This window comes from Rhinoraja longicauda, chromosome 11, assembly GCF_053455715.1.
Source record: "Rhinoraja longicauda isolate Sanriku21f chromosome 11, sRhiLon1.1, whole genome shotgun sequence".
NCBI lineage: Eukaryota > Metazoa > Chordata > Chondrichthyes > Rajiformes > Arhynchobatidae > Rhinoraja > Rhinoraja longicauda.
In genome coordinates this window covers 26009962-26036868 of record NC_135963.1, presented here as the reverse complement: position 1 = coordinate 26036868, position 26907 = coordinate 26009962, and the positions used below count along the sequence as shown (strand labels likewise).

At 40.7% G+C, this 26907-nt stretch overlaps 1 protein-coding gene across 6 annotated transcripts in view; it reads left to right on the top strand.

Annotated features, from left to right (window-relative positions):
* ipo13b (importin 13b) overlaps nt 1-26907 on the top strand; it is a 90851-nt gene that overhangs the window by 22180 nt on the left and 41764 nt on the right. For all 6 annotated transcript variants that reach the window (XM_078408503.1, XM_078408502.1, XM_078408500.1 and 3 more), the window contains 8 exons: nt 98-238; nt 2659-2800; nt 11255-11421; nt 13112-13232; nt 13396-13543; nt 17577-17758; nt 18606-18632; nt 19826-19960. In XM_078408503.1, the coding sequence (XP_078264629.1) occupies nt 98-238; nt 2659-2800; nt 11255-11421; nt 13112-13232; nt 13396-13543; nt 17577-17758; nt 18606-18632; nt 19826-19960 (1063 nt within the window). The remainder of the gene's footprint in view (nt 1-97; nt 239-2658; nt 2801-11254; nt 11422-13111; nt 13233-13395; nt 13544-17576; nt 17759-18605; nt 18633-19825; nt 19961-26907) is intronic.

The following is a 26907-nucleotide window of genomic DNA, read 5'->3' as shown; positions in this document are numbered from 1 at the left end:
ATTCTGTTGTAATTTTGAAACCCGAAATGTTTGTCACCTATTATGTGCATTTTCTTATCCTTGGTGTTAACGCCTGGTTCTTTTCTGGAACCTACAGATATGTAAACACGTTACTAAAGCTGATCCCTCAGGTATTGCAGCTACAGGAACAGCTGAGACAAGCTGTCCAAAATGGAGATATGGAAACATCACATGGCATCTGCAGAATTGCTGTAGCGCTTGGAGAAAATCACTCAAGGTTTAACTTGCATTATTTTAATTTACCTTTGTATTTCAATCTTGTTTTGACAATTGTTGCAATGCATTTAGCTCACCTTCTGGATAACCATGTGAAACTAAAATTGAACCCACACTGCATGTGGCCTTTCTTGAGCAAATGTTTTGAAATATTTAGGTAGAGCTTTTTAAATTATCTTCACATCTTCACATTTTCATATGCTGCTCAATTTGAGTATGTGACAAACCTGTTGCACAAGCCTTTCCATAAATGAACAATTGTGGTCCGGATGACAAACCTTTTCAGATGTGCTGATGTGAAAATGCCGTGGATATTTTGAATTTTAATGTAATTGAAAATCTTGGGTGTAGGAAATACAATAGAAATATGAAGGCACTGTATCAATAGATAAAGCAAATGTATCAGGACATTGGCCATTGAATTAACTTTTGCCAAAATAATGGAGCAATGACTTGTCAAATTAACAATTAAATGATCTGAAGATGGTGTAATTTTGTTGCGATAAAGACTCAAACTCCATTAAAGGTTTCAAAGGACTTTTATTGCCACGTGTACCAATTAAGGTACAATGATATGCGAATTACGATACAGCCATATTAAAAAAGCAACAAGACACACAACTACATAAAAGTTAACATAAACATCCACCACAGCAGATTCCCCACATCCCTCACTGTGATGGAAGACGATAAAGTTCAATCTTCATCCCTCATTTTTCTCCGACGGTCGGGGCAGTCGAACCATCCGTCGGGGCGGTCGAAGCCCCCGTGTCGGGGCGATCGAAGCCCCCGCGTCGGGGTGGTCGAAGCTCCTGCGGCTTGGAGTTCCCGAAGTCGGTCTCTGACCAGAAACCGTGGGCTCCATGATGTTAAAGTCTGCAGGCACCCGTGGTGGAGCACGGAGGTTGATCCCTGGCAAAGGGATCGCGGGCTCCGTGATGTTAAGTCCAAAGGTACCCACGGTGGAGCTCTTGAAGTCGGTCTCCAGCAAAAAAATTCCATCTCTGTCGAGGTAAGAGATTAGAAAAAGTTTCCCCCAGCCCCAACCCCCACATAAAACAAGCTAAAGAACATTAAAAACATACACTTAACACGTACTAAAAAACAACGAAGAAGAAAGGGACAGACAGACTGTTGGCGAGGCAGCCATTGCTGGCGCCACCCGGTGGATTCTCCCGGTAACTATTTTAACAATGTACAAGTCTGAATGTCCTTTCCAGAAGTATAATTCAATGAAAATTGATGCCAAGCTAAAGCTAAGTAGCAATTTGGAGGGTAATTCAAAGTCTAGGTCAAAGAAGAGTTGAAGCAAGAGCAGGAGGGTGAAGAGCATTTGGGAGGAAATTTAAGATCTTGCAGTGTTTGTAATGTTGGAGCAAAGTGAGTGTGCATTTGGAGAACTGCAAAATTAATGCTGATAAGTTCTGATTTTTCCCCCCCTTATTAATTTATGATTCATTTAAATTTTTTGTTTAAAAAAACATGTTTTGCTTCTCAGATAAATGCAAAGCTTGACCACTGGGGGGGAAAAAAGAACATGAAAATCAAACTAGAGGCGAGATGCAAATTTGTTGTTTGCTGGAGGGTTAATGTTTTTATGGGTAAATGTAGTTTTTGGTTAGATACAGTTGCCTGTCCATGAAGGGATGACAGTAGTATTTGTCATACAAATTTGAATACAATAAACATTTTAAATATGTAGAACGAAAAAAAATTGAATTTTATGTGATTACTGTGAACACCCTGAAAAGGTCAATGTATAGTAAAACCTTATAATTATGGACTTTATGATGGACACTGCCACCACCGACCCTTTTGTACACTCCTCTGGCTGCCCGCGATCCGTAACCAATGACTCCACTAATCCTAGCCTCTCCCCCGGCTTCCAGCAGGCTGGGGCTGTCAACTTACTTGGATTCTAGGCCCAGTTCCAGAGTCTGAAGAAGGGTCTCGACCTGAAATATCACTTATCCATGTTCTCCAGAGATACTGCCAAATCTGCTGAGGTACTCCAGCACTGTGTCCTTTTAACCAACATTTGCAGTTGTTTGTTTCTAATATAATGATACTCTATTACTCGGTTATAGCGGGCAACCTGCAATAACTGACACCATTGCTCTCTATCCCTCCATCCCTGTGGTCTGTTATAACGAGGGTTTATTGTATATATTTTAGTGTGAGGCACTGTTAAAGTAAAATGATCTCATTGCAGTGAGCACTTTGGTTACAGTACGTTCAGGACCACTCATCATGAACCGAACAACAGTTAATATTAAAACACCTGCTTTCAAATATTGAATATTAGCTGAAGCTTTTACAGTCTTATGAATTACTTTTGCTTTTCTCTGTTCCTGAATTATGCTATGGGTATGTATTTACTGTAAACATTCTTTAACTAAATCTTGCGTGTTTTCTGTACAGAGCCTTGTTGGAGCAAGTAGAACATTGGCAGACATTTCTTGCACTTGTCAACATGATAATGTTTTGCACAGGAATTCCAGGCCACTATCCAGTAAATGAAACTACTAGCTCATTAACCCTAACCTTCTGGTACACGTTACAGGTATGAACAATATTAATGGTCATATATAAGCTCCAAATGCATTATGCCAATTTAGAGTAATTTTTCTCATAGTTTTGCACTATTATATAGAGGAACCTTTTTGGAAATTTCTAAGGAAAATTGTTAATATTAGAACACTTCTTAAAATTATAAATTTTGTCTGCTTCCTAACTTGCTGATTATTTATTTTACTCGTTTCAGAATGCCATTATTTTAGTTTAGATTCGAAATAGTTGTTCTGTGTGCGTGCATGTCTCATTAAAACATGAAAAGATAATGCAGTGAGTCAGGCAGCATCTCTGGAGAACATGGATAGGTGACTTTTCAGGTTGTGATTCTTCTTCATACTACAGAAGGGACCCAACCTGGAATATCACCTCTCCCAAGTTCTTCAGAGATGCTGCCTGACTTGTTGAGATACTCCAGCTCTTTGTGTAAACCAGCAGTTCCTTGTGTCTCCATGAAAAATTAACCCTACAGATGAGAACTTTGTAAAGTCATCTTTAACAAAAATAAATAGCAGCATGTTGTAGAGTGAATGACCACTAATCATTTTCCATTGTTCATTTATAACTTAAACATTTCAGTATTTGCTAAGTCTTTGAAAGTCTGATTTATACGGAATTATACATGGCAAAGCCATCAAAGATTTTTGCCTTTTTCTGAACTACTTGTTTGAGACATTAAAAGATTGGCTCATTTACTGTTTTGCATGTTAATCCATTATTTCAGTCTACCTGGACTATATTCTTTTTCAGTTATATTTATATTTGCTTTTTTTCTAGTTAAATGCTTTGGTTTTTCTCTGCCCTTTTCATAACTACAGTGAATCTGAAATCATTATCAGTTTTCCATATGCCCTTCTGTTGAAACATTCTTCAATTCAGAGTTCAAAAATGCATGGTGCCTTTTAAATTTTGGATATTCCTGACGATACATGTGCATAAGAATAAGGAGAGGCTATTTAGAACTGAGATGAGGAAAAACTTTTTCACCCAGAGAGTTGTGAATTTGTGGAATGCTCTGCCTCAGAAGGCCGTGGAGGCTGATTCACTGGATGCATTCAAAAGAGAGTTGGATAGAGCTCTTGGGGCTAGCGGAATCAAGGGATATGGGGAGAAGGCAGGAATGGGGTACTGATTGTGGATGATCAGCCATGATCACAGTGAATGGCGGTGCTGACTTGAAGGGCTGAAAGGCCTACATCTGTACCTATTTTCTATGTATCTATGATTACAACAATTTAAAATATCAGTTACCCGGTAAGTCACGGAAGGTAAGAAATAACAGATCACTGTGCTGAATTTCTAATTACTGCCTTTCTGCTTGGAAATGCTGATGTGTTCATTACTGGTGCCTTGTTTATCTAGAGTGCAGATTCTTAACTATAATTAAAACATGTAAAGGTGCACCACAATTAATCATAACGTTGATACAACGAGACCTTATGAGATTCATTTTTTTGAAACACGTTTATAAATATACATTTTTGAATTAATAACTAGAATTTCAGGACCGTGATCTGTTATTTCTTACCTTTCATGATTTACCATGTAACTGGTATTTTTTTTTTTTGTGTGGGTACAGTGGGAATGTTGCTTTGATTTTGATACAGTGATGCATTGCAGCATTGCAGCACATTATTGTGTATGTTTGGATGTTGGGAATTGGTGTACTCCTTGCGAGAGATGACTGCAAAGGAGTATTCTTATTCCCAGTCAGTTGCTTATTTTCAACTTCAATGTTACAGGACAGTTTATAATAAGCAATTTATGAAAGTAATAAAGCTCTTGAAGTGCTAGTAATTTTATGTGACCAAAATATAAATTCTCATAATAAAATTAATATTCAAATTTTGGTTTGTGCCGGCAATGATTTGTGAAAATGGTTTAATAATGATTTATGGATGAAATGTAGTGCCAACTGAACAGATGATACTGTGTTTTCAGTAAACATTTCATCAAAAGCTAGGATCCACAGGGATCCACAGGGCTGCCAATACTGATGTTTGAAAAATTGACTTAGAACATAGACCAACCAGTACAGAACAGATCCTTTGGACCATAAATGTCTGCGCTGAAAATAATGCCAAATTAAACTTCTGCCTACACATGATCCATATCCCTCCATTCCCTATGTATTAATGTCTTATCTAAACATCTCTAAAACTACACTATCGTATCTGCTTCCAGCAGTACCCCTGGCAGTGTGTTCCAGGCACCTACCATTCTTTGTGTAAAAACCTGTTCCACACATCTATATATATATCTATCTATCTATCTATCTATCTATCTATCTATCTATCTATCTATCTATCTATCTATCTATCTATCTATCTATCTATCTATCTATCTATCTATCTATCTATCTATCTATCTCTATCTATCTATCTATCTATCTATCTATAAATATATATATATATATATATATATCTATATTTCTGAGATTTGGCCGTGGCACTACGCCAAAACAGTAAACGATAGTGCCACTATTTTACCACCACCTTAATCATCATTGTCCTGGTACTGTTAATGAAAAGTTTTATTTAAATTGGTGTTATATTTTTAAAGTTAGAGAGATTTTAAAGTTTAAAAATCACCTTTCAATCTGACTTCTTAAAGGTCCTCAGCGTGTGACGTCACAATGGGACCCGCACAACTTTAATTGTGCCCCCCCCCCCCCCCAAGCAGCGCAGCACCAGAGACAAGAGAAAGAAGATGGCCGTTGGCAGGACGGGGTCAGTGGCTCCCTCTCCCCTTTCCTCTCCCCCCTCGCCTGCACCCGGCTCCGGGGGACACTCCGAGCAGGAGGGAGATTGTGGGAAAGGGGTGTGGGGGGGAGGAGAGAGTGGGGGTGAGGGGAGGTGGGGGTGGGGGGGAGTGGGGGCAGGGGAGGAGAGGTGGGGGGGAGGGGGGGATGGGGTGGGTCAGTGGGGATTGGAGGGGGGGGATAAGGGGGTTTGAGTGGGGGGGGTGAGGGTGCTACATCAATACAGGAGAGGCTTTGTGTCCATGGCTCGCTCCGGCTGCAGCGCTGGCGCCACGGGGCCCAGGTCAGTGACACCCTTTCTGAGGAATGGGGCCCACGGATCCACTTGGTCTAGTATATCTATATACTATTAAAACTCACTTCTTGTTTATAAATATGTTTGTATCCTGGGTTTGTGTATGTATCACTGATTGCGGCAAAACTGTAAACCGTCGCGTCACGGTTTTTGCACCGCCTTGATCACCAACCTCCCGTCTGACCGGCCGCGATATTTTCATTTAATTTGGTCATATATTTTTTAAGTTACAGAGGTTTTAAAGCGCTGCCCCCCCTGATTTATCGAAGTTTTGACAGAAGGGGGGCGCTGCGGTGCGGATTAATCTTCATTGTGATGTCACAATGCCCCTGTGCCAAGCAGCTGCTATTGGGTGTCTGCTCTTTACAAATTTACATTTTTTAATTTTTAACCTTTTTTTTCCAAGGTCTTCAGCTTGTGACGTCACAATGCTTGGGCTACATTGTTGCGAAAAGCAAATGGTTGTTTTTTAAAGTTGTGTTTTTAATTGCAAGTCACTTAACATACACAGATCAGCATGGGGCCCCTATGCTCGTGGGCCACCGGGGCAAGTGTTACGAAAAAAGAAAGGGGAGGTCCCCCTTCCCCCCTCAACCCCTTCCTCCCCACTCCTTCCCACCTCCATCCCCACTCCCTCCCCCCCTCCTCCCCAACTCCCTCCCCATCCCTCCCCACCTCCCTCACCCCTCGGGGACGGTCCCAACGGGGAAAGAGGGGTACTGGGAAAAGGAGAGGTCCCCCCTCCCTCCCCCCTTCCCCCTCCTCTCCCCCTCCCTCCCCCTCCTCCCTCCACACCTCCCTCCCTCCCTCTCCCTTCCCTCCCTCCCCTTCCCTCCCTCCCCTCCTCCCGGTTACAATGGAAACCCTACGAGGACGGGCCCAACGGGGAAAGAGGGGTACTGCGAAAAGGGGAGGTCCCCCTCCCCCTCCCCTCCTCCCTCCACACCTCCCTCCTCACTCCCTCCCCTTCCCTCCCTCCCCTCCTCCCGGTTACAATGGAAACCATACGAGGAAGGGCCCAACGGGGAAAGAGAGGTACTGGGAAAAGGGGAGGTCCCCCTCCCTCCCCCCTTCCTCCCTCCCTCCCCCACTCCCTCCCCCCCCCTCCCTCCACCCTTCCATCCCTCTCCCCCCTCCCCCCTCCTTCCACCCTCCCCCCCCCCTCCCGGTTACAATGGAAACCCTACGAGGACGGGCCCAACGGGGAAAGAGGGGTACTGGGAAAAGGGGTGGTTCCCCTCCCTCCCCCTCCCTCCCTCTACCCCCCCTACCCCTCTCCCTCCCCCCCTTCCCCCTCCCCTCCCCCCTCCCTCCCCCTCCCCTCCCTCCTCCCTCCACACCTCCCTCCTCCCTCCCTCCCCTTCCCTCCCTCCCCTCCTCCCGGTTACAATGGAAACCCTACGAGGGGTAATGGGAAAAGGGGAGGTCCCCCTCCCTCCCCCTTCCCCCCTCCCCTCCCCCCTCCCTCCCCCCTCCATCTCCCTCCCCCCCACCCACCTCCCTCCCCTCTCCCTCCCCCCTCCCCTCCCCCCACCCCCCTCCCTCCCCCTACCCCCTCCCTCCCCTCTCCCTCCCCCCCTTCCCCCCTCCCCTCCCCCCCTCCCTCCCCCTCCCCTCCTCCCTCCCTCCCCCTTCCCTCCCCCCACTCCCCTCCCGGTTACAATGGAAACCCTACGAGGACGGGCCCAACGGGCACACTTGTGCTAGTATATTACTAAAACTCTCATCTTGTTAGTTTTTATATATATTTATTGTTCCCGAAGAACAGCCAAAACGCTACACGATAGATTACGTGACAATTTTAGGCCCACCTTACCCACCATTGTCCTGGGGTGTGCAAATAGCAAGTTTCGTTACATTTTAAAAACAATTAACTAAATAAACTTTAATAAATGTGCTCCCCCGGCCCTGCCGGAGGATCGGCGCCTGTCCCGGCGTGCCTTGCGCCTGACCTTGCTCCCATGGTGCAGCGCGGCGGCAGAGGGTCAAACAAGATGGCCATGACTGCTGAGCTGCTGCTGCAGGAGAGGTTTCCATGCAACAGGTCCACGGCTCGCTCTGGCCGACGCATTGGCCGTCCAGGGCTGACATGAGTGGCTCCCTCGGGGTTGCCGCGCCCGCAGGAGAGATCGTCGGGGGAGTGGTTGCCGGGCCCGCAGGAGAGGTTTGCATCCAACGGTGGTTGCTGCGACTGCAGGGGAGATCCGGACCCAACGGGTCCATGCCCGTCTAGTCTCCTTTAAACTTTCCCAGATTTAACTCCAACCGCCATTTCTGTGCCCATTTCTGTTTCTGATCTGCTGTAATCATTTGACAGCTGCCTTCACTGTCTGTAATTCCACCAATTTTAGCGTCGTCTGAAAATTTACTAACTAACCCCTCTGTATTTTTGTCTGAGTAATGTGTTGTCACAAACAACAAAGATTCCAGTATAGATCCTTGCGAAACCATTCTGGTCACAGACCTTCAGCCAGAATAACACTCTTTCGCCACTATTTTGTCTTTTATGGGTAAGCCAGTTCTAAATCTAAACTATTAGGTCATTGTGTATCCCATGCATCCTAATCTTCTAGATCAGCCTACCATGAGGAACGTTGTCAAATTCCTTGTGAAGTCCATGTAGACGACATCTGCTGCCCTATCTTCATCAGTCACCTTCTCAAAAGAACTCAATTGAGTTAGTACCACATAACCTGCCTCGGACAAAGTCATGCTGACTTTCCCTAATTTGTCCAAACTCTTCCAAATGCGAGTATTTTTCACTCCCTAAGATCTCCCAATCTCCTTTAAACAAAGAAACTTGACCTGCGCTTCACACATGCAACAAGCTGTAAATGTTGCACTCTTGCCTCAAAATTTAGTTATGGAATAAGTTTCATGATTGGATTCACATGCTCATTAACTTTTGATCGACATTGAAATTTAGGAATGATAAGCTTTATAATGGAAGATAAATCCAATTTCTATGTTTGATGATGCAGAACATTTTAAATTATCGCCTTGATAATTTGATGATGTGCAAAATGGCTTTAAGTCCTCTTATACAACTGTAAACAGCTATGTTGATATAAATTGTTAGTATTGAGCCTTTTCTGAGTACTAAAAGCCTACAAAGGTAACTGTATTTTGTATATTTCTTATAATTTATGTTAATTCTGTGAGCTGAAATTGCACCCTGCGTAAGGAAAGGGAAAGGAAGATGTACAGAAGATCATATAGTATAAGAAAATAACTGCAGATGCTGGTACAAATCGATTTATTCACAAAATGCTGGAGTAACTCAGCAGGTCAGGCAGCATCTCGGGAGAGAAGGAATGGGTGACGTTTCGGGTCGAGACCCTTCTTCAGACTGAAGAAGGGTCTCGACCCGAAACGTCACCCATTCCTCCTCTCCTGTACAGAAGATCAATCAGGATTGTATTTGTTCCAGTATGCAGCTGAAAAGTGTTGATCTAATCTTTACAAAACACGAGTCAAAGCACGTGTAGGCAATTTGGCCCCTCCCTTTTACTTCAACTTTGGGGGGAAAATCATGACTGAGTGATTTGACTGGGTAGTACAAACAGAAATGTTTTCACTGTACTTGGTACATGTTACAATAATAAAACTATACCAACACATTTTGCCTTCTATTCCATCTTGAATATCTTGAATATGCAATGACTGAGCCTTTCAAGCTGCTTTGGGTAGTGAATTACAAAGAATTCCTTTCATCTGGGTGATGGAATTTAAAAAAAATCTTGGTCCTGAATGACCAACCCATTTATTTTGAGATATTGACTACTGGTTCTGGATGCCCCATCTTGTTCCATAATGTCTCTTAGCCAATTGCAAGTTCACTTAACTGACACATTGCATGGGTTCTACTCTTATAATTCTACTCATAACTTATGAACATAACTGCTTCATCAGTTCAGGCACTATAAAAGCTGGACAATAACTGACTGCGATATCAAGCATCCAATATGAGAATTTTAATGTTTAAACTATAATGCACATATGCACAATCTTATTTAGGGTGATGCCAAACATGAAATACCTAGGGAAAAATAGGCACAAAGTAATGAAGTAACTTAGCGGGCTGGGCAGCATCCCTGGAGATCATGGATAGGTGAAGTTCCGGGTCAGCACCCTTCTTTTGACACCCTTCTTTGGGTGACATATCATATCATATCATATATATACAGCCGGAAACAGGCCTTTTCGGCCCTCCAAGTCCGTGCCGCCCAGTGATCCCCGTATCGGGTCAGGACCATTCTTTTGACACCCTTCTTTAGGTGACATATTGGGTCAGGACCATTCTTCAGATTCTTCTCCTGGGATGCTGCCTGACCTGCTGAGTTATTCCAGCACTTTGTATCTTTATTTTTGTATAGCAGCATCTGCAGTTCTTTGTTTCTACATGAGATACCTAGGTTTTGGTGAGAGGCTCAAACTAGTGGGTCATAACATCTTCTTTCTTCATGACTAAATTTCCAGTGGGACCAATCCTATGATGTGGCATACAGATAAATTGCACTTTTGTAAGGATTTTTTTTGCACCTTACTTCTGTGGTCACTAAATAGAAGTCATGTTCTTGGTCCCTCAGTTTCTTGTCTACAGATACTGTCATTAGATGTCATGCTGCTTCTAACTGCTTTATCCCCAACCTTGTTTTGAGAGGCCAAACATCTTGTCATGTTAGTCTGGTACTTTATTCCATTTATTTCACTTTAAAGTTTCTAGAACTTCCCATTATCTATTTAGAGCTAAGAGGCACTTTTGGTAGAAATTCAGTTGTATTTAAACAATGTTGACTAGCAGAAGAAGGTAATAACAAGGAACTGCAAATGCTGGTTTATACTAAAGATAGACATAAAGTGAAGGATTAACTCAGCGGGTTAGAAGAAAATGGATAGATAATGTTTCTGGTTGGGACCCTTATTCGGACTGATTGTAGGGGGGGAACAGGGGAAAATCTGAAAGCGAAAAGAGGTTGGACAAATCACGTTTGGCAACAGATGTCCTCAGGCAATGGTGTTCACTGACAGGCAGATTGTTGCACAAAGACTAGAGAGTTATTCCAGCATTTTGTCTTTCTTTGGCAGAAGCTGACTGAGTTGAAAGAAAATTGAATGTTTACTTTGTGCTTTATTTTTAACATGGGAAGTAAGCTGTTTGGATGTCAAAAATTTAATTCTCAACAAAAAATATTTTGGATAGTTTGGTAAACATGTTTTTCAAATGAGGAATAGATTTTAATTTCAGATGTGCAGTTGGGTATTATCTCTGAAAACTGAAGAGGAATCTGTTTTGTTTTGCTGAAGGTTTGTTAGGCTTGTTTCCTTTCATTCCAATGCATGCTTTTAAAAATAATTAATTAAAATCATTTTTCTCTTCTGACATCTAGGATGACATAATGTCATTTGAAGCTGAAAAACAGGTGGTGTATCTACAAGTTTATCGTCCTGTTTACTTTCAATTAGTTGATGTCCTTCTGCACAAAGCTCAGTTCCCTTCAGATGAAGAATATTCCTCATGGTCCTCTGATGAAAAAGAACAATTTAGAATATACAGGTAAGGAAGCAATTGTTCACAACAAAACATATTTAGGTGTTTGTAGATCTGCAAGCTTCACGTGCTTTAATAAGCTTTCTGATTGTTGAAACATAATGATTGTTGAATAGTTGCTGATGGTACTTTGCAGATTATTGATTTTTTGCAGACTTGGATAGAGTTGGATTGAGTATATTTTCCCACTTTGCGGATGGGTGATTTGTTTTATGCTTCTGATTTTTTTTTTGTGAATTCCTGATGCCACTCTTGTTTTCATGATGAGGTCTTCTTTTAACACATTCAAGGGGCAGGATATAATTTAGTGGATATTCTTGAAAAAGGAACAGGTTTTTAGTTGCTGTTGATCAGTAACTTGCAGTAAGCTTAAGTGAGTGGAAGAATGATATGAAAGTGTGAATTGGAACCATTCTCAGAATAATCTGATTGCATTTGGAGGGGTGATCATTATAGGAGATGCTATAATAGGCATTATCACAAGGATAGGTCAAAGATTTTTCACGTTTTATGCTTCTGAATATTTTGCATTAACCTTTACTTGAATTGTCATTTGGAGAAGTGGGGTCTGGATTGGGAGTGGATGACATTGATTAGCTGTACCTAGTAAGACTAAAGAAAATTGGCGAGGAATATGTTTCTCAGCAATCATAGAACTGGTCTAAGAAATTAATCAATTCCTGAAGGCATGTGAAAATATTAGGAGCCAAATAGGTGTGGGTTAAAGCTCTGTTCTAAGACTTAAGCATTAAATCTAAGCCTAAATGCGGTGCAGAAGTAAATATTAAATGTGTTGCCAGAGATGTTGTCTTTTGGTTGAGAATTAAGCTAATGCACTTGGCTTTCTGAGGTTGATTTAAAAGACCCCATGAAACAATTTGCAGAGCTGGTAGACCAGGTGCTGAAATCTTAACTGAAACATTGCTCAATTAACATTGTCAAATTTTCTTATTAGTTATCTCTTCTGTGTGCCATTTATCTACGAGGTTTGTGCACATTGCAAAGCGAACTACACTCTGATATCCTGAGAGCACAACGCATTTTACAGCCAATGAAATAGTATTATTTAAATAGTCTGAAGAAGGGTCGACCCGAAACATCACCCATTCCTTCTCTCCAGAGATGCTCCAGAGAAGTTACTCCAGCTTTTTGTGTCGATCTTTGGTTTAAACCAGCATCTGCAATTCCTTCTTACACAAATAGTATCAGTTATTGAAATATTTGTAAATCCCTATCCTAGAGGATCATGGATGTTCAGTCATTTCCCCGGTGTGGGATGAATAAAGGAATATATTATTTAGTGTTATCAAAATTAATAGATTTAAGATACTTGGCATTTCTACAGTTTCTGGTAGGAAACTGGGGTTCAAGTCATTGTCTACTATGATCTTATTAAATGGAGGAATTAGGTGGAGCCATACGTATGACATTATCCTGGTTCTATTTCTTGCGTTCTCATGCCAGAATCTTACATTTCCTAATTATCGTATCTCCTATTACTTGTTATACACTGGCCAAAAGTGCTAGATAAATGCCCCATTTCACTTTTTGACATAAGAGATTATGATACACTTTTCAAACTTTAAAACAATTGGATATTCCATTGTATGTTTAAAATAATTCTGAGTATTTTTGTTGTAAACACATTTGTAATCTATAATTACTTATAACAATAAAATGTATCTTTTTGTGGCAGAGTTGATATCTCTGACACTCTGATGTATGTCTATGAAATGCTGGGAGCTGAACTGCTAAGTAATCTATACGACAAATTAGGAAGACTTTTAACTAACACTGAGCAACCAACGTCATGGCAGGTAAATACTCGATTGCTACACCACTACTAATAAAATATTTGTGTTCAATTTGTTATAAATATGGTATTTAATTTACAATTTGAGTAAGTGGTATCCTGATTTCTTTATAATTGGAAAGTGCTTAATTTGATGTATTGCATAATTGTTTTCTCTTTCTGTTTAGCACATTGAAGCCTGTTTGTATGGGTTTCAGTCTATTGCAGAAACCAATGATGTCAACTATTCTGATGTAATTCCAGGATTGATTGGTCTCATCCCAAGGATAAACATCAGCAATGTGCAGTTAGCTGACACAGTAATGTTTACGATAGGTATGCTTTATACCGTTGAGTATATTTATTAGTGGGATAACTCTTCCTAATAGTTGTCGTTGCACTCAATTTTGGATAACCTCACGAATTCATAGTCACACAGCGTAGAAACATACCTGTCAGACCATCATGTCCACAGTGATAATTATGTACTATCTATACTACTCCCATTTACCAGCACTTGGTCTGTAGCTGTCTATGTGTTGATGATCCAAGTCCTTGTCCAGTTACTTTATTGGAAGTGAGGGTATCCACCTCCACTACCAGGAAGTGTTTTCCAGATTTCAACCACCCTCTTGATATCAGTATGCCTTCTTCACCAGCTTATCTACCTGTCCTGCTACCTTCAAGGATCCTTGGACTTGCACACTGAGATCCCTCCATTTCTCAATCCTTTCTTGGGCCCCACTATTCATTGTGCATATCCTATCCTTATTAATCCTCCCAAAGTGCATCACCTTTCACTTATCAGAATTAAATTCCAACAGCCAGTGTTCTGACCATTTAATCAATAGATTAAATCCGTTTTGGGATGATAGGTTAAACCAAGACCCAATCTGTCTTTGCAGGCATACGGCATTCCTTTTGAATAAGAACTTAAAAGTCTATCGTAGAAAGGCAGCCTGTCAGCCCACCATTTGCTCTTCTGGATAGCGTTTAAATGTTGAGAGTACCCATTTCCACCACCCACTTGACAAATTTTCTTCCTCGAATCTTTTTTTTAATCCACTATGCTCTTATTCTAGTATGTCCCCTGGATTTTGATACCTATGTTCTGGGAAAAGCTTTCCTACTATCAATGAAATTATGCTCGGGGTCCTGCTTAATATTTATCCCTTCATCAAGGCAACTAAACATAGATTATTCAGTCATTAACATGCTCTGGTAACCTAAAATGTGAACTCTGTGTCTTTCCCCTAAATGCTGTTTTGAGTATTTCTAGTAGTTAATTTTAGTTTCCAGTCATCGGCAACTGTGATATTACTCTTTTGTATTACTATGTTGTTGTTACTTGGAGCTTGCTATGTTCAAATTGGCTGCCCAGTCACTGAATAACAATCGCTTAACACCATTCAATGAAGTAAATGTAATGCTGCCCTGTAAAACCCAAACCCGAGAGCTCCATAAAAAACATTTGCTTTTGTGGCTTCCCACTTAATTTGGAAAATGATAGTCTTATGATGGTTGGGTAATGTTTCGAGTCAGGACCCTTCTTCAGACTAATTGTAAGGTGAGAAAGAAAGCTGGAAGTAAGAAAGAGCAGGCCAAAGCCTAGCAGGTAATAGGTGGATACAGGTGAGGGGAGTTTTTGATGAGCATGTGGTTGAACAAAGGTCAGAGATGAAAAGACACGGTGTGAGACAAAAGGATTGAAAAGTTGCAAATTATGAAGCTAGAGGAAGGAATGTAGGTAGAAGAGGAGAAATAGATGTGAGTCCAGCTAGGGCACAGAGGGGGGGAAACAAGGGGGAGGGGATAGGGGAAGAAGGGGGAGGGGGTTGTAGTTACCAAAAATGGAAAATTCAATGTTCATAACATTTGGGTGTAAACTACCCAAGCCAAATATTAGGTGCTGTTCCTCCCCTTTGCGTGTAGCCTCAATGGCTATGGAGGAGCCCCAGCACAGAAAGGTCAGAGTGGGAAGAGGAGTTCAAAAATGGTTACCAATTAGAAGATCCAGTAGACTTGGTAGACCGAATGCAAGTGTTTGGTGAAATGGTCACCGAGTCTACACTTGGTGTTACTGATGTACAGGAGGCCACATTGTGAACACCTGATGCAGTTGGCGAGGTTGGAGGAGGTGCACATGAACCTGTGTCTGACCTGGAAGGTCTGATGGGATCCCTGGATGAAAGTGAGGGAGGAGGTATTGTGATGAGTGCTAGATTTCCCGCAGTTGCTGGGGAAAGTACCTGGGGAGGGAGTGGTTTGGGTTGGGAGAGTTTGGTTCCATCCTATCTTGTCCAGTCCCTTCCAAGCTATTATCTCAATGGTGTTAGGTTAGGTAAGGGGGAGGTGCAGCGAGACCTGGGTGTCCTTGTACACCAGTCACTGAAAGTTGGCGTGCAGGTACAGCAGGCAGTGAAGAAAGCTAATGGCATGTTGGCCTTCATAACGAGAGGATTTCAGTATAGGAGTAAAGAGTTGTATAGGGCCCTGGTAAGACCACATCTGGAGTATTGTGTACAGTTTTGGTCTCCTAATTTGAGGAAGGACATCCTTGAAATTGAGGCAGTGCAGCGTAGGTTCACGAGATTAATCCCTGGGATGGCGGGAGTGTCATAAGAGGAAAGATTGAAAAGACTAGGCTTGTATTCACTGGAGTATAGAAGGATGATAGGGGATCTTATAGAAACATATAAAATTATAAAATGACTGGACAAGCTAGATGCAGGAAAAATGTTCCCAATGTTGGGGGAGTCCAGAACCTGGGGCCACAGTCTGAGAATAAATGGGAGGGCATTTAAAACTGAGGTGCGAAGGAACTTTTTCACCCAGAGTTGTGAATTTGTGGAATTCTCTGCCACAGAGGGCAGTGGAAGCCAAATCTTATCGAAACATATAAGATTATTAAGGGGTTGGACACGTTAGAGGCAGGAAGCATGTTCCCAATGTTGGAGGAGTCCAGAACCAAGGGCCACAGTTTAAGAATAAGGGGTAGGTCATTTAGAACGGAGATGAGGAAAAACCTTTTCAGTCAGAGAGTTGTAAATCTGTGGAATTCACTGCCTCAGAAGGCAGTGGAGGCCAAGTCTCTGAATGCATTCAAGAGAGAGCTAGATAGAGCTCTTAAGGATAGCGGAATCAGGGGGTATGGGGAGAAGGCAGGAACGGGGTACTGGTTGATCAGTCATGATCACATTGGTGGTGCTGGCTCGAAGGGCCGAATGGCCTACTCCTGCACCTATTGCTATTGTCTATTGTCTAAATTACTGGATGGATTTAAGAGAGAGTTAGATAGAGCTCTAGGGACTAGTGGAATCAAGGGATATGGGGAGAAAGCAGGCACGAGTTATTGATTGTGGATGATCAGCCATGATCACAATGAATGGCGGTGCTGGCTCGAAGGGCCGAATGGCCACCTCCTGCACCTGTTTTCTATGTTTCTACAACTGAGGCAGTGCAGACATCTCTCATACCTTTAACTCTTCGATAACTTTGAATTTCTAGGCCCCCATTGGTTCAGTTTTACCATGTATGCTCAGTCCTTTTACACTTTCCCCCACCAGGAATATCGCAAGGCCCTCACTATTCTTCCTTGACCAGAGACCCAATTAATTTCTATATATTAGCACTATCCTCTGCCTGGCAGAATTTGTCCTGACACTCAACAACTTCCTTTTTGGTTCCTCTCACTTTCTTCAAGCTAAAGGTGTAGTCATGGGCACTTGCATTGGCCCAGCTATGCCTGCCTTTTAGTCTGTTGTGTGGAATAATCCTTGTTCCAAATGTACACTAGCACCATTCCCCAACTCTTTTTCTGCTTCATCGCCGACTGCATCGGGGCTGCCTCCCACAACCGTGCAGAACTTGCTGACTTCATTAACTTTACACTAACTTCCACCCTTCCCTCAAGTTCACCTGGACTATCTCTGGCACTTCTCTCCCCGTTCTTGATCCATCTGTCTCAACCACAGGCGTGGTTGACTCTACAATCTTTTGTCTCATACTTCTGTCTTTTCATCTCTGGCCTTTGTTTAACCATCTGCCTATCAAAATTCACCTGTATCCATCCATTGCCTGTCATGTTTTGCCCTGCCACACCTTTCTTCCAGCTTTCTACCCCCCACCCCTCCTACAATCAGACGTTCTGGATCTGCAATCCAGACCCGGAATGTCAACCAATCAGTGTTCTTCAGAGATTCCGCCTGACCCACTAAGTTACTCCAGCACTTTGCGTCTTTTATTGTAAGCCAGCATCTGCAGTTCCTTGATTCCACATTCTTATGATGGTCGCTCTGGTTGGTTGCAGTTTAAGTGTGATTTTGACAGGTATAACTTGCTGGTCTAAATCCATCAATTTATTTTGTAGGTGCATTGGCCGAATGGCTAGCTGATCATCCAGTGATGATTAACAGTGTATTGCCACTGGTATTGCATGCTTTGGGCAACCCAGAGCTTTCCATATCCAGTGTTTCCACACTGAAGAAGATCTGTAGAGAATGCAAGTATGACCTACCTCCCTATGCTGCAAATATTGTGGCTGTTTCTCAGGTAATGATTGTAGAGATTTAATGACTATATTTACTGCAACAAGTTACTGTATCTCTTTACATTTAGAAGACTAAAGGTTTTGCTATTTTAGAAATAGTGCGCAGTATGCTTAGGCTATAATAGAAAATTTAATTTCTCTGCATGGCTATATGTGTGAGGTACGACACTTATTTAGAAAAACTAAATGACTTTTCAGAGAGTCTGTTGCAAAATAGTTAATGATATTTGCTTCTGAGGTTGAAAATTCACTGTGAGATGCAAGAATCGTATGGATCAAGGAACTTTTCTAAAATTCCATCATTAACAATGGTCTGGTGTTTATCATGCACTTTTGGAAGCACTGTAATGTGCATAGATAAGAAGAAAGCTGGACAAGCAACAATATCTGATAAATTGTCAATGCGAGTAAAAAATATTCTAGTAAAAAGAACCTTGCACTGTGAAGTCCTTGCCTATAGATTGAGGCCCACTTTAGCATTATATTTCCATTTTTTGTTTTTTTGGAAGCTGTGAAATAAATACGTGCAGAATCAAAAATGAATAAAGATTGCTGTGTTCTGTTAGAAGCATTGTTTGAAAATCAATAGTATAAAAGCTGCAGTTCTAGTGAAATAGATTGAACGGGTATATTTCTTGAGTTTTGTTCATATCTATTTTCCATCTACGTGTCTTTAATAATGTGATACATTCATTTAATTATTTATTACTTTTAATTAGTTGGCCGGATTGGAATTTTCAGTGAAACACTTGTCAGGCCTGAGGTTAAATGATAGGCAGCTATGAAGTAGGTTCTTGCATTGTAACAGATGATAACTGGTATTTTTTTTTTTGCTATTGTTTTCTATAGGAAGTTTTAATGAAGCAAATTCATAAGGTCAGTTGATTAAGATTTACTGATGACAGTTAAAACTCTGATATAACTTTTTGTGCTTATTTCTCTCTCCATCACATTTTTTCTTCTTTCACTCTTTATGAAGATAAATGTAAAATTAATACCAAGCTGCTTTAAATGTTAATGTTTTAAATGCCCTATATATCTGGATTAAATATGTTGATTTAGTACATAGTATTTAATAAATGTGTTCATCCTAGCATTTATATAAAATTAATTTTAGTGCAAAAAAAGTGGAAAGTTTAAACTTTATACAACTTAAATAATGCCACATGGTATAAAATGAGCAGTGTATCTTCTGTAATTTCCATCTAAATCTATTTTAAGTAGTTTTAAACATTACTGGTAAATGATAATTCAATGACAATGTAATTTCAACAAGACTTCTACTGAATTAACTGCATGACTAGACTGCAGAGCCAGCTGGGGAGGGGTGGCATGGGGGAAACCTGTGCAACGTTTATTAAAAAGTTACTGAAAATGATAGAAATGTAGAAAATAGGTGCACGAGGTCCTTTGAGCCAGCACCGCCATTCATTCTGATCATGGCTGATCATCCACAATCAGTAACATGTGCCTGCCTTCTCGCCATAATCCCTTGATTCCACTAGCCCCTAGAGCTCCATCTAACTCTCTTTTAAATTCATCCAGTGAATTGGCCTCCACTGCCTTCTGTGGCAGAGAATTCCACAAATTCACAACTCTGGGTGAAAAAGTTTCTTCTCACCTCAGTTTTAAATGGCCTCCCCTTTATTCTTAGACTGTGTCCCCTGGTTCTGGACTCCCCCAACATTGGGAACATTTTTCCTGCATCTAGCTTGTCTAGTCCTTTTATGATTTTATACGTCTCAATAAGATCCCCTCTCATTCTTCTAAACTGCAGTGAATACAAGCGAGTATGTAATGTTGAGTGTGGGCTGTTCAAAGCTCCCACAGGACATTTCACAATGTGACTAATCAGCATTTATATGTATTTCAAAATCCACTGAAGTTGCCCAGATTACACAATGTTAATTGTTTGATTTTACTTGTTTGGTTCTGGTGGTTTGTTTTGAGGCAATTTTTGGTAAATATTTACTTTTATAAAATACATTTTTTGGTGTTACAAAATACGAATTTATGATTTAAAAATATATATTTTGTCATCATTGAGCTTTTCCTTTTTTCCTTTTTAGACAAGTCAGTGTATGTGGCTGATGCAGGCGTTAGGATTCCTGCTCTCTGCTCTTCAGGTGGAGGAAATCCTTAGGAACCTGCACTCCCTCATCAGCCCTTACATCCAGCAACTGGAGAAACTTGCTGAAGAGCCGGTATGTAGGATGAAAAGTCAGCATCTTAACAACCAAGTTTTTGTGATTGTAGAACTATTTTATTTGAAGTTTTGCTTCTATTACTCCTCCAGCAGTTTTATTTTCATTTTTCATCTTCTTAACTTCGCATCCTTGCTTTTTGGTAGGCTGTTTTATTTTTTTTCTTGTATCCTGAACCTCAAAACATATTACACACACAGATGTGCAAATTCTTGCACAGAATTCATTTTATATCAAAAACATATAATTAAAGACTAGTTATTACATAATTTCTAAAGGATGTAATCAAATTTTGACCAACTGTAATTATTGGCAATGATTAAAATACTGCAAACCTTCAATTGTCTCCTGGATATGTGTGCAAATAATATTTCATGAAAGTGTAACACGTCCTTTCTTCTGAGCAAGTTCTAACATTATGTTCTTTTGTCTTGCTCTTCTGTTTTATTTTCAGTGTTATTTTGTATTATTTTATATGTACCATTAAATTCTTTAATCGTTTTGCTTCTGCACCCTCCCATTTTTTTAAAAACCTGCTGCTTGCTTTTTTTAACTCCATGTTTCATCCACTTTCCATCTGAAAATAGGCTTAAATGGATTACTCTATGTCCAGTGTCACCTATTTTGGCCCATTTAAAAAAAACCCCATCTACAGCCCATCTTGTAAATGGTTAGCAAAACTTACTGGATCTTTGGATTCATAAATAGAAAAAAGTTATGCTGAACATGTACAAATTGTAGTTAGCCTTAACCGGAGTAATGTGTCCGATTGTAGCTGCACACTTTAGGAATAACCGGAATGACTGTAGGAAACTTTTATAAGAACGTTTTCTGGAATGGGATTTCAGCTGTAAGTTTAGTATGAAGAAGCTAAGGATGTTTTCCTGGAACAAAGAAGACTGGAGAAACTTGATAGTAGTTGTATAAGTTTATAATTGGCATAGTCCAGATAAATAGTTGAAAGCTCTCCAATTGGCTGTTTGTGCAAGGAACGTGAGGAAAATTCTTACTAGTCGTGGTTAGGAACGAGAAGTAATTATGTGGAACGATAGTAGAAACGCAATCAGTTAATGCTTTCAAAAGGAAGTTGGTTTGTGGGAATGGGACAGATTGGAGGTGGAGAAAATGAGGATGCTGGATATCTGAAATGAAAACTAAGTTCTGGGAATACTCTAGCTGAGCTGATGAAAGGGCATGGACTTGAAATGTTAACTATTTCTATCTCCATAGATGCTGCCTGACCTGCCGAGTATTTCCAGCATTCCAGATTTTTTTTTTTAAGACTGGAAATGCTCTCCTGGGAGCAGTTATGCACCTGATGGGCCAAGTCATGGTGATCAGAATGAAACACTGGACTTCAAACTGTCCTAACCAATGCCTTTTTATAACTGTTAACAATTCATGCATATCACTACTTAAGTTTTTGTTTAACTTGGAAATTAAAATTTACATGCCTTCTACTACTTTCTGATCCTCATCTGAGTCTCTCATTAATGGTAATTTTGAATTGTTGAATTTTGCCCACAGAATAGTCACATTTTTCCTAATTGTGTAAGTAGTTATTACCAACCAGTCTAAATCTCGTTTTTTTTCCCCCCAACATCCATTTTAAAATTGGATATCTACATAACTTTATAAGGCTGGTCATAAATTCTGGCTTTAACTGTATTTTTACTGTCTGACAAGCCAATGTTAAAAAGTTATTTTAACTCCAACTTTATCCCTTTTCATCCTAAAATCATCATATGGAGTTTGATGAATTTGCAATATTTTGTATTTAAATTTGTGTTGCAATGTTTTCTTAATGGTAAAACCTACTGGCTTTTTTCCCCATTTCCTTTGTTCCCTATTGCGATCAAGAATTTGGCAACCTTAGATTAATTTTTAGGTTATTGAGCAAATGAGATTGTAAACATCGTCATGAACTCTTCCCTCTACTCAGGTGAAAGTGAATGTCAAATAACCTTTAATTCATATTTTTAATGTTTACTATTCACCTATGACCTCTATTTTCTGCAGCTTCTCGCTTACAATAAAGTATTCCATGTAGACCGTCAAGAATTCTTAAATATTCTTGTAAATGGTGTCCTAAGAAGTTTTCCAATCCCCTTTACTAAGTCATAGAGCATTCTTAATGTTATCAAAAAGTCAGAAGCAAGTAACACACCATCTTTCCTTTTTCTGTTTATGCTGTTGTTTTGTTAAAAGGCACAATCTATCCAATAATTTGGAGCAGTGGCTTTCAAATTGGAGGTGGGGGGTTTATTAAAAAACAAGGGTCACCAAAATGGTTTAGCAAAGGGTCAGTATTGTGGTGCCCAAGGAATGCAGGTTGCAAGTTGGAGCAAGGTGAAGTGGAATCAAGGCCCAGGGGAGAACGAGGTTGGAGAACTGCATCTCCTGTCTGGACTCCTGCTTTCACCTGGTCATGCTGCACTTGCTAATGGTAGGTAACGGTGAAATAAACAGAAAATATCATTTTTTAATGACACAGCATTTTAGGGTTAAATCAAAGGGTTTTGATTGCACCTGCAATTAGATTTATACTTAGCAGGCTCTTAATAGTGGATCACATATGTGAACTGTTTGGTTCAGATGGGTCACCTAAAAAAAAGAAATTTGTTGCTTCAAGTAATTGCCATTATTTTGTTTGTTACTAATTGATTAATGAGTTGGTCATTTGTGAACAATATTTTCCATTTTTAAATATAAAATCAATATTTTCCCATATGTCGAAAAGCACAGGTTTGCTTCTAAGTTATTTCCAGCATTCTGTTGTATGTACATCAGTCACTCAAAGTAAGCATGCATTGTACATCAGTCACTGAAAATAAGCATGCAGGTACAGAAGGCAGTGAAGAAAGCTTCACTGCGAGAGGATTTGAGTTTAGGAGCAAGGAGGTCCTACTGCAGTTGTACAGGGCCCTGGTGACCGCACCTGGAGTATTGTGTGCAATTTTGGTCTCCAAATTTGAGGAAGGACATTATTGCTATTGAGGGAGTGCAGCGTATGTTCACCAGGTTAATTCCCGGGATTTAGGGACTGACATATGAAAAAATGGGTCGACTGGCTTTGTATTCACTGGAATTTAGAAGGATGAGAGGGGATCTTATAGAAACATAAAATTCTTAGAAGATTGGACAGGATAGATGCAGGAAAAATGTTGGGGGAATTTGGTAAATTCTGTGTGATTTTGGACTGGTGTTGGAGGGAGTTAATGAAATTCAAAGCCTTTGAAAATAAGAATTTTAATAGTGGTAGTGCACTTCCAGAAAGGATGATAGAAGCCGATTAATTTATATCTTGGAATTCCATTTATATGATGGGGATGGAGTGGGTAGGGCATTGCAAAGTTGCACAAAAAAATTGTGGTGAGTTGCATATACTCTGCAAGGGTAAAATGGTTGAATTGGCGCTGTATCATGCTCCTTGACTGCACCCTTCTTGAGCACTCCTTTCTCCTTTTAGTCTATAATTAACACTGTACTTTCATTCCCTAACACTGTACTGGAAATTTCTACATCGTTCAATATCTTTAGAACAAATCATATCCAACATGTTGCGTTGAGTATTCACAGTGGGATACCCTTTACACAAAACGTTTTTTTTAAATTGCAGCAGTGAATGTGCTGAACTTTTTTTTTTGTTATGCCGTTTTATCGTCCATCCACTCTGTCAATTCCAACAAAAATTCTTAATTTTATTTTGAATGTTCTTCCATTGTTGTTGCCTTATCACCCTTTGCTATCTCGCATACTCTGTCTAATCCGGTTGTGTTTCTCCTGAGATAGGCACAAAGTGCTGGAGTAACATTGTGGGTCAGGCAGCACCTTTGGAGAAAAAGAATAGGTGATGTTCCGGGTCGGGACCCTTCTTCAGACTGCAAGTAAAGGGTGGGTGAAGACCTGGAGGTGAGAGGATGGGTGAATGACCTTGGACAGGGTGGTACCCAGGTAGGCCCATTGTTGACTAGGGAAGGTGTGATCTACATCTCACCTTGTATTTGTGTCAGCGTCTGTATTTCTTGAGTCTCTTGCCCAGAGTAGGTGAATCGAGGACCAGAGGATATAGGCTTAAGGTGAAGGGGAAAAGATTTAATAGGAATCTGAGGGGTAACTTTTTCACACAAATGTTGGTGGGTGTATGGAACAAGCTGGCGGAGGAAAGAGTTGAGGCCGGAACTATCCCAACATTTAAGAAACAGTTAGACAGATACATTGATAGGACAGGTTTGGAGAGATATGGACCAAACGCGGGCAGGTGGGACTAGCGTAGCTGGGACATGTTGGCCAGTTGGGCAACCTAGGCCGAAGGGCCAGTTTCCACACTGTATCACTCTATGACTATAAAAGGCAAGGAATGCAAGATTAATAGCTTTCGTTAAGATATAACAATACAGTTTGTAGCATCTGTGCAAATGACAGTATCAACAAGAAGGCTATAGTAGGAGAAATTTGTGTTCTGCACAATGTCGACACCATTTGCTCTGGTGTAACTGAATATGCACAAGCGAAAACACTGGTAGTCAGTGCTCTCAGCAACGCTTTCTTTTCTCCTGTTGGACTTATCTTGGAGATAGAAGTTAGGCTGAAGTTCTGCAGAATAAATTAATGCTGGCTCTAAACTAGGTATTTGTTTTAACTTTTGAGGTACGAAGGTTCTTTTATTAAATTGAGTAAATTAATGTGAATTTCTACAACCTCGATTGTGTGTGAATTAATGAGTAGTAAACTTTACCTGTTTTACAGTGTCTGAATTTATTTAAGTTTATTACTGGGTTCGTGATTTTGCATTTAGACACACAGTTTAATGATTTGTAGTGAATGAGTTAAATCAAGTTCCTAATGTTTAATGTCCTGCGCTGTCTGTGGAGTTTGCTAGTTCTCCCTGAGACAGCATTGATTGCATCAGTTCCCTCCCACATCCCAAACATTTCTGTGTAGGAAGGAACTGCAGATGCTGGTTTAAATCGAAGACAGACACAAAATGCTGGAGTAACTCAGCGGGACAGGCAGCATCTCGGGAGAGAGAATGGGTGAAGTTCCGGTTCAAAACCGTTCTTCAGAAGAAGGAATGGAATGGGTGACGTTTCAGTCCGAGACCCTTCTTCAGAAGAATTGTCTCGACCCGAAACGTCACTCATTCCTTCTGTCCAGAGATGCTACCTGTCCCGCTGAGTTACTCGAGCATTTTGTGCCCAAAACCTTTATGACTTGATGGGCTAATCAGCTCCAGTGTGTTGCTGAGTGACGGGTTCTGTAAGGGGTTGATAGGAGTGTGTGGAGAATAAAATAAATGGATGAATATAAATAAACATCAGTGGTGGGTGTCATGTCCGATGCAAGTTTCTGCGCTTTATGACTTGAATTCTACTTGGTTCCCATTAAAGCTGCAAATTGATCAAAATCACAGTACTCCAGAAACGGTTTTACCAAACAATGTGCAGTAACAGCAAGATACCATAGTATCTTTGTGGGAAATGCCGATATATAGCTGCTCAGTAACTTCATTTATTTCTTGTACTCTCTCATCCTCCTTCACATGAACATTTACAAATTTTTCAATTCATCTAGCTAATCTGATTTGCGTCAAATTTTCCCAGTCCATTGCATCTGCATTGTTCTTGCCTATTACTTAAGCTGTCTACATCACTTTGCATGCTCCTTGTAGCTCACTTTCCCATTTAACTTTGTACTATTGGCAAACGTGGATAAGTTGTATTCTGTTCATCTGAGTTATCGGGCCAAATCTTTCTAGCCCACCTTGCCATCAATGCCTCCTTGCCTACATTTCTCCACAGAAGTCCTGACTTCTATTTTGGGTGTGGGCTGAAACCAGTTGTGTCTCCTGTACCACTGAGCTACATGAGGATTTTCCTAAGGTCCCCAACTCTTGGACTGGGAAACCTGCTCACCAAACCTGAGTCAGGATAAACAGTGCAATTCCACAAATAAATGGAAGTGGCAGTTGGCAGTGAGGTAGCACTTTTGCACTTTTCTGATTACACTTGGTTTAAGTGCTTTTCTTGTTAGTATGTGTTTTCTTTGTATTTTTTGACAAGTCTCGTGTGATTTAATGTTTGTGAAGATATTCATACCTTTTCAGTAACACTGACAACTGGTGAACCTGGTGGTGGGTTCACACCAACTGTCAAAACCATTCTATGGGTGCAGCAAGCTCAGTGATGGGTTTCAGCTGAAGACTGTGCCTGGGGCCCCTGCTAAATATATTGCATGTTAGGGATGGGTGTTCAGTATTTTTGTGGCAATGAAAAATCTGCTACATTGTCGTAGATTGCAAATTCCCTGAAAATGGCAAACCAAGTAGATAGAGAAGTAAAGAATGCATATGTTGGCCTTCATTGGTCAGGGCATTGAGTGTAAGAGTCAGGAAGTCATGTTGTGACTTTATAGGACTTGTGTTAAACTGCATTTGATTATTGCGTGCAGCTCCGTTGCAGGAATGATGTGGAGTCTTTGGAAAGGGTGCAGAGGAGGTTTACCAAAAATATACCTGGATTAAGAGGTATTGGCTGTAGGGGAAGGTTGGATTGTTATCTCTGGAATGCTGGAGATTACGGGGAGACCTGATGAATATGCAAAATTATGGGTAGAAATGGAAAACCTGATATTAGAGGGCATAGCTTTAAGGTGAGAGGGTCAAAGTTTAAAGGAGATATGTGGGGCAAGTTTTTTTTTTTTACCCAGTGGGTGGTGAGTGCCTGGAATGCTGTGTCGAAGTGGTGGTGGAGGCAGATATGATTTATGAGATTTTTTGATAGGGACAGGGATAAGGATATAGATTATGTGCATGCAGATAAGAGTTGTTCTTGGCATCATGTTCAGCATAAACATAGTGGGCTGAAGGGCCCATGCCTGTACTGTACTGTTCTATATAAATGACTGAAGACTTGGTCCTTGTACCTGATCCTTGTATTAATCACATC